This window comes from Buceros rhinoceros, unplaced genomic scaffold (assembly GCF_000710305.1).
Source record: "Buceros rhinoceros silvestris isolate BGI_N320 unplaced genomic scaffold, ASM71030v1 scaffold14779, whole genome shotgun sequence".
Taxonomy (NCBI): domain Eukaryota; kingdom Metazoa; phylum Chordata; class Aves; order Bucerotiformes; family Bucerotidae; genus Buceros; species Buceros rhinoceros.
The window spans coordinates 24,626-32,535 of NW_010430318.1; the positions used below are offsets into that span (position 1 = coordinate 24,626).

A 7,910-nucleotide genomic window follows, 5' to 3' on the forward strand; every position below is an offset into this window, starting at 1 on the left:
CCAGCTTCTCCCGCCGTGCTCACGGTGGAAACATCCCACCCGTATTTGTAGTGGAATCACAAGGCTACAGAATCAGGCACCAGGCACTGATATAAAAAAAGTGTCCAAACAACCACCGGGCTGGAGCACCCGGAGCAGATTTCGGAGGGCAGCTGCTCTCGTAAGAAGCTCATACTGACCGTTCACCGCTCGTATCAGCCAGGGAAAGGGAGTACAACGAGCCCCAGGACGGTTCAAACAAAGTTACGGCTGAATAAAGTCGATGATTTCAGACCTATCGAAATTCTCGCTTCCACCACTGCCAGGGCGCAGCCACTGAGCAGGGCTCCAGCCTCAGCCGGTTGCACCCAAGGCACCACGCTCGCTCCGAAGAAGTGAGTTAGAGACGCTGTTGGGACAATCACTTTGCATTTCCTGCCTTAAGCAGGCTTCAGCTGTCAGCGATGTCACACTCATGAACTCTGGCTGCCGAGCACCGTTTCAGAGCTCTTCTGCAGAGGTTCCAAGCGCCTCATCCAAGCAGGGCTTGGATGCTACATGATGGAGCATTTGCACACCTCCGAGCAGACGACTGGAACCGCTGCTGTGCTCCGCAGCTGATTAAAACGCATCCTTATCAACCTTCGCAGGAAAAGCCTTTCTTTTGTCCTGTTTGACTCAAGTGTAGTGTCTTAAAGCAGGCTGTGGAGCACAGAACGGAGCGGGAAGGGCCAGGGTTAGCTGCACCGTGCAGGAACGCACCACAAAACCCCGGCCGTCACAGCTCCTCCCCATTGCTAAGGGGAAGAAGATCCCACCAGCACTCCAAAGCGTCTTCTCTCAGGGAAAACACTCAGAAAGCAGTTGAAATGCTTCTCTGTGACCAGCTCCCAGCCCTCTCCCCTCCCGGCTGCAGCTGTGGTCACCCCAGCGCTCTCTGGCAGAAAACGGCTTCTTCCAGCTGAGCTCTGCAGAGCCTGCTGCAAAGCCCCGGCTTGGCCGGGAACGGTTGGAGCTTGGTGCCTTGCTGCTGCTTGCCCACGATGGAGACCAGGAGGAGAAAGCGGCTGAGCAAAGCACGTGGTGACACCTTCACATGACAACCAGATTTGTTCGAATCAGGGAAAAGCCCCAAAGCCGTAACTACCCCGTTCCTCTCAAGGGAGAGAGCTGCAGGCCAGGCCCCGGTTTCATCTCGGGGATCCTGCTCACGCTCTCACTGGCTCAGCTGGAACCTCGAACTCCCGCTCCAGGGTGATTCGAGACAAGCTCGTGCTTTTGCCTTGGCACAGGACAGTCAGCAGAACCGACTTTCACCTCAGGAAAGGCTGTTTCACCTAAAAGCTTGCAAAAAATGGTGACACTAAACAGGGAAGAACAAGAAATTGTGTCCCAGCCACAGCCAGGCTCTGATCTAAAGCCTTCCCATCACTTGGAGAACCTTCATGTCTTCTAATCAGGCCCCCAAACAGTGAATGACCTCCAAGGAAACACGGCCAACTTCCACGGCTTGCACCAAACCACAGTTGCTCCTCCAACCGTTCAAAAACTTCTCAGTTTAGCACCATCTCCCCCAAAAGACTTGGAGAATAAGCTGACGTATGAAGCACTGAGCAGCTACACCAAGCCGGCAGCTGGCAAGAGGACAACGGCTGCCACGCGCCTCCTCTCCATCGCTGGTAGTACAGGTCTGCCTGCTGCGGCTGGGAAGAGGGGTCAGGGGAGGGAAATATTTTTCTAACATGGTAACACATCCGCCGGCACCCAGCGGTTCACGCCGTGGAGGACTGACGCTGACATTAGGAGCGCTGGCCTGAGAGGACTCTGCTGGCCCTGGGGACAGCCTGGGGACTGGGACAGCCCTGGGGATCTGATCAGTTTAACTTCCAGGCACCACACGAGAACTTCACAGGTAGAGCAGGACACAGAGACCCCGAAGGGGTCGAACGCAAAGGTGTGCGACACACAGAGATTTCTGAGCCACGGAAAACATCAGTTTGGGGTCTTTATGCTTTTTTCTTACATCAGAAAAACGCGTTTTTAAGGTTGAACACACAGAGACTGAACCTGTGCCAGATTCATCACAGCTCTGTGATAACACCCCTGAGCTACGTCATTCTGGTTACTCCAGACCAACACTGCTGGGGCAGAAAGAGTTTAGTATGGACAGCGTGTGGTAGGCACCTTCCCCAGGTAACCCCGGCTAACAGACGCCCCACGGCTCTCACACATATTCTGCCTCCTCTAACGCTGAAGGGCTTTGCAGGTTCCGCGACCTGCTGCTGACTCAGCCCCAGGGACAGGGAACTCCTAGCAGTGCTGCAGCTCCACATTTTACAAGCTACAGGCTGGTAAAAATCACCAGACTTGGAGGGAAATAACAACCCATGAAGAACACGGACAATTTTGGACCATCCCGGTGATGGGTGGTGGAGGACACAGGAACTGGTTCGCACAAAGAGCGAAGCAAAGCAGCCGTCGCCAGGAGAAGGCTCCGCAGCCCCGTCCTTACCTGAGGTGGAGTAGGTGTGGAAGTGGGTCTCACGATGGGAGGCGTCGGGTTCCTGCTGCCCCCACCAGACATGATTTCTTCTGTGATATCTTTGCCTCCCTGGTTTGGATCCCGGATTCGGATCTACGGTGTGGAACACAGAGAGAATTCCTGTTACTCGCTGTCCTGGGGAAGGGAGCGTGGGCAAGACAGAGCACCACTGGGCTCTGCAGGAGACGCTCTGGGCTGAGCTGGTGCTCTGCGGTTTGACACCTGGAAATGCACGTTAGGTCACGCCTCACCCTCCGGACTCGGTTTAATCAGAACACTCACTGGCCACATCGGTTATGTCTGACACGTGCGTGACCCTGTAACGCAGAACACGGCCTCTGCTTCTGCAGAGAGAGTTTGCTTGGAAAATTCAGCAGTTTAGCTACAGAATGAGGCTCACCGGTCAGTGGGTAAGCGCAAGAATAATAAAAAAAGGGCCGTGTTTTACCCTGGTAGAGAATTCAGTGACGGTCACTGGTAGCGGGGAGAGCAGATCGGCTCTTCCTGGTTTTCCCTTCCACGTTGAGAAAAATCAGACCAACAAATCCGAGGGAATCGAACAAAAACGACCGAGTGGAGGACAGGGAAAGCGCAAGAAGAACAAAGTGAAGTCCTACAAAGCTCATCAGCATTTCGGAAACCAGTATGGTTTTACAGCCTCAAAATGGGAAGGAAAAACATTCTCCAAAATAAAGCACTCAGGAACACACATGAGAAACCTCAACTGGTGCCTGATCCGATCGTGTCACTGAACGGGGCGAACGGTCAAGCTCTCGGGGTTAATCTGGAACAGAATTTTTTGTCTTTGATGTAAAAATTGAAGATTTCATAAACCTGAAGACAGAGCTATCGTTTGCGGTGGTTCCCATCCCTGGAGGGGTTTCCCAGCCATGTGGAGGTGCTGCTGAGGGACAGGGGGCAGGGGGGACCTGGCGGCGCTGGGGAACGGAGGGACTCAAGGAGCTTGAAGGGCTTTTCCATCCCAAACAGTTCCATAACTCTGGGTTTAAACATCACATTCACCTGCTCTGCCTTCGCTATTCCCGACCAGCACCCACCCATGACCGGGCTCCATCAGCGTCTCTCAAACCCTGCCCAGTCGGTTTGAACCAATTCCCAACATTCTCTTGAAGCGATCCGAGTCTGCCCCCTCCCTCCCGGCTCTTTGGTAAAAGGTGAGGCAGCAGCGCCGGCAGCAGAGGAGCTCAGGCTCAGCGAGACGATGCCCCTTTCATTGATCTTTGCTACAAAACCAGCGATGAGATTTTCTGTTTGACCGGCTGAAATGTCACAAACTCGGAGCAGAAAGTCCCTGCGGAATACTGAAAATCAGCCAAACACTGGAGCCTTGTGCGATATTTAATTACGCTTCAGCGTGGGGTAAGACTTAGCCCCTCCGGGAAGATCAAGCTCAGGTTTAGGCTTAACATGGTTATTCATTTCCCGTGACCTTAGAAGCAGGGCGGTTCTCGGAGGGGATGGAGCGGCCGGTGACGATCACTCACCGTTTTTTTCTCTCTCTTCGCTGGCGGAGGCTGCTGCTGCTGCGTAGGCACTATGATGGGAGCTGACTGGTACACCGGCTGACTGGGGTAGAACGGCGTTCCTGGGGGAGGACGAGGGAGAAACGAGAGGAAAGATTCAGTTTGTTCAGGAAACGAAACCAAGCGCAAGAAGTAGAACTGGCTGCCTACTCCTCGCTCCCTTCATAACCAGGATTCTAACATCCAACTGGGAACCGACTGGGTGCCCCCATCTCAAGAGGCTGCTGAAATCATGAAGAGCACAGCAGCCCACCCCTGCCCTCCTCTGACTGACAAACAGGTGGGTTTGCTGGTGGGTTTTATTTTTCTTCTGCCTTTGTAGAGAAATGCAGTCAAACCATTACAAAGAATTTGCAAGGTCAACTGCAACCTATTTTGAAGCATCACGAGAAAATTCAATTACAAGCAACGTTCCTCTGATTCTGAACACAAAAGGAGCAGGACCGCGGTTATTACTGCAGAATTACACCGCGCTGCTGACGACGTTCAGAACAGCCAACGGCATTTCATTCTGTTTTCCCTCATGGAACAAGCCTGGCTCTAAATGACCGACACGGCAGGCGTGGAGCAGAGCTGTCGCCTGTCGGTGGATCAGGGACCAAGGAATCTCTATGACGGAGCTGGGTTTTGGCCCTTCCAGGCGTGGGTGCCGGATGTGCCTGCTTGCACTTGCACCTGGAGCAACCCGAGTCAGTCCTCATCTGGACCAACCTTTCAACGGGAGCGAAAATCTGTACCGTGGGTCAGGAGCCGAAGCGGAGGGTTTTCCATCTCAAGCAAACGGTGAAACCCAAGAGAGCCAACGAAGCCAGCCCAGCGCACTTTGATACGCAGCTTCAGAGGACCCCTTCCTCAAAGGGAGAACTGGGGAGCCAAAGCAGAGCAGGGCCCTCCTGCGTGCTCAGAGCGAGACCTTCTCCCTGCTGAAGCAGGGGGTGGGGGGCAGGCGGAGAGCATCAGGCTGCTAACCCCGTCACCCTGGGATGCAGCAATTAAGGCGGCCTAAAGGAGTCAATACACTTCTCATCTTGAACATCAGGGTAGGCAGAGTGACTTCAGATCTGGCCTCAGGGCACAAAAGCCTCAGAGAGCGTCCTCCTGGCTTGGGAAGCTCCTGCCTCTCCCTGAAAAGCAGTTTCGAAGCCTCTGACTCCTCCAACCAATGCTCTGGCCACAGTGGCTGGTGTAGCACAGGGGTCTGGAGAACACGAGAGGACAGGAGCCAGCCTGGGAGCCCTCCTGGGTTAATTGTCTTCATTTCCAGTTTCCTAGACACCAGATCTAATCAGAGAGCCTGCAACGTGATCCCAGGCCGAGAGCAGCTGCAGGAAGGACTCTTCCTTTAGGAAAAGAGTTTCAAAAAGCAAATCCCAAAAAACAAGAGGAACTTCTGGAAAGAAACAGAGCTGGGGTGGCAACAAGCCGAGCTCGTTTCCCAGGGCTCTGCTCTGTGCTCTGCACCCGCCTTCTGATCCTTCCCAGTTCAGCAGCACCCAGGATTTATTCTCCCTCCTCTCCATTCATCATTTCAAGGTCCTTCCCACGGAAATTGCTGATATAACAGAGAAGAATAAATCGCAGAACTGTGACAGTTACACACTGTCCTTCCCAGAGCTCTGCCTTCTGCAGCAGCTCCCTCATCACCTTCCTCCCAGCCTGCCACACCCCGCTGACTGCCACGTGGCAGAGCCCCGGGGTTTCACCGCGCCAGCCCCTATGCGAGGGAGGGGAAGGACGGGATCCAAGGGAGGGGAAGGTGGGTGAAGGCAAATGCGCCCTCACCCTCCCTCCTCTGCCTGGAGAACGCCCTGTGTGATGGAGGGCTCCAGCATCGCCCGCAGATGCTCCACAGATGCAGCAACGTGTAAACACGCCGGGGCTCCAAGATTAAACCCACGGGCAAGAAATCAGCTGCCTTCGGGAGTGGGACAGAACTGGAAGGGAAGCCTTCCTAAATTACAGGAGGAAGACAGACAAACGGCACTAAGTGAGAGGAGAGCGAGACAGCAGACCTGGAACAGCAGAAAATATGAGGAATAATGGGCAATTTCCTCCTGGAGCAGATCAGATTTCAAGGGCCACTGCTGTATCTCTTCATTTTTGCCAGGATAAGCAAACAGGAACTCACTGCCTTGTACCTGCGCTCTCCCTTTTTATTCAGAAATCACATCACCACGTTCAAAGGCCTCATGGCAACCTTTCGAAGAGGCCCACCAGCTCTATCTACACCAGACAAATTGAAAACAAAAAAGAAAGACGGAAAAAGAAAGAGTCCAGACTTTTTAAGGGAACAGCCGAGGTTTTTCCTCCCCTTTGAAAGGAACCTGTGTTTGAGAAGAGCTAATGTGCTTCTGCCAGAGGTGCGGGGCTGTCGCTCACTCCCACCGCTCTGGTGGAACAGCTAAAGCCGCTCGGGGTGTCGCTGGTCCCTCTGCCCCCCGATTACAGAATGTGGGCAGGCAGCAAGGAGCCTGAACCAAATTCCTCCAATCGGATACGAAAGTGAACATCCTTTGCAAGAACACCCCATACAACAGGGTGATGACTGGAAACATCCTGGTGGATTTTCCCAGTGTTCCGCAAGTGAGGGAGGGAAGGGAAATCAAAACAGAGGAACAGGAGTGATACAGGTGGCTGCAAGATCCCTCAGTGTGCAGCTCAAACACAGCTCGGAGGAGCCGATTCAACCATCGCAAAACCGACCCTGCGGAAAACCTCAGAGGGAGGCTGATAAACACCGCACCTGGCAACACGCGGACGGGATTAAGAAAGGACTTAATTACTTTTAGGTAAAGATGGTTGCCAAGAGAAGAGGGGTGACTGGACAGCGGCAACACCGACCCTGCGGAAAACCTCAGAGGGAGGCTGATAAACACCGCACCTGGCAACACGCGGACGGGATTAAGAAAGGACTTAATTACTTTTAGGTAAAGATGGTTGCCAAGAGAAGAGGGGTGACTGGACAGCGAAGGACAAGCGACCCGCTGTCACACAGGGGCTGCAAACCAGGACCCGATGGTCTGGCCACTGCGAGGTCCTGGAGGAGCCAAGGGCCGGTGGGGTGCAGGCAGGAGGATGCCCAGGGCTCCACACGTGGCCTCTGAGGTTTTTAGATGCAGCTTTGAAGCTCAGTCCCTGGGGGGGTCAATGGAAACCACAGCGCACACGGCGGTGCTGGGCCTCCGGTGGGAGAAACGGCAGGACTGGGAGCTGCCCATGAACAGCACCAGTTCCAGCCCCGGATTACAAACCCCTCGACTGGACTAACATATCTCTGCAGCGTGAGACCGGTGAATCAAACCACGGGGCTTGTTCCTTCCCCCTCACTAAACACCGACCAAGAGCTGCAGGGGCAAGAGCTGGCCACGGCTGCGCTGCTGCGCGCAGACTCGGGGAGAGCTCGATGGAAGCAGGGCTGCCAGAGGTACCCACCATTCCTGAACAGCTAACAACGGCGGAGCGGGGAGGAACCGACGGCCCCTGCTCTCGCTCGTGGGTGATCGTGGGCAGCCCGACGAGCCGCAGCCCTCCCTAAAGCAGTCGCACAAACAAAACTCTGTTAGTGTGAATTTTTTGGGAGTGAATAATAAGGGCTGTGACACCACTGAGTCGAGGAGCTACTTGAAGCTCAAACAAACACTGATCCAGTTTGCTGTTATAAATCTCCAGCTTGACAATGGAAAAACACACCCAGAAAATCCTTTGTACGGAATCTCCGCGCAGGACTTACCGTAGGCGTTGGGGAGTTCTCCGGGACCTGGTCCTGGATAAAAGGGTCCTGGTCCCGGCGGCTGAACTGGGTACTGCTGGGGGGGGCCGCCGGCCAGAGGGCCGCCGTGACGAAC

General features: G+C 54.4%; 1 protein-coding gene across 1 annotated transcript in view; it reads right to left on the reverse strand.

Moving 5' to 3' along the window:
• The window catches only part of LOC104499494 (eukaryotic translation initiation factor 4 gamma 3-like), a gene marked incomplete at both ends in the record, with an annotated part of 71,033 nt that overhangs the window by 23,854 nt on the left and 39,269 nt on the right, over window positions 1-7,910 (reverse strand). Inside the window, 3 exons of the mRNA XM_010143003.1 lie at window positions 2,492-2,614; window positions 4,027-4,127; window positions 7,796-7,884. Of these exons, the coding sequence (XP_010141305.1) occupies window positions 2,492-2,614; window positions 4,027-4,127; window positions 7,796-7,884 (313 nt within the window). The remainder of the gene's footprint in view (window positions 1-2,491; window positions 2,615-4,026; window positions 4,128-7,795; window positions 7,885-7,910) is intronic.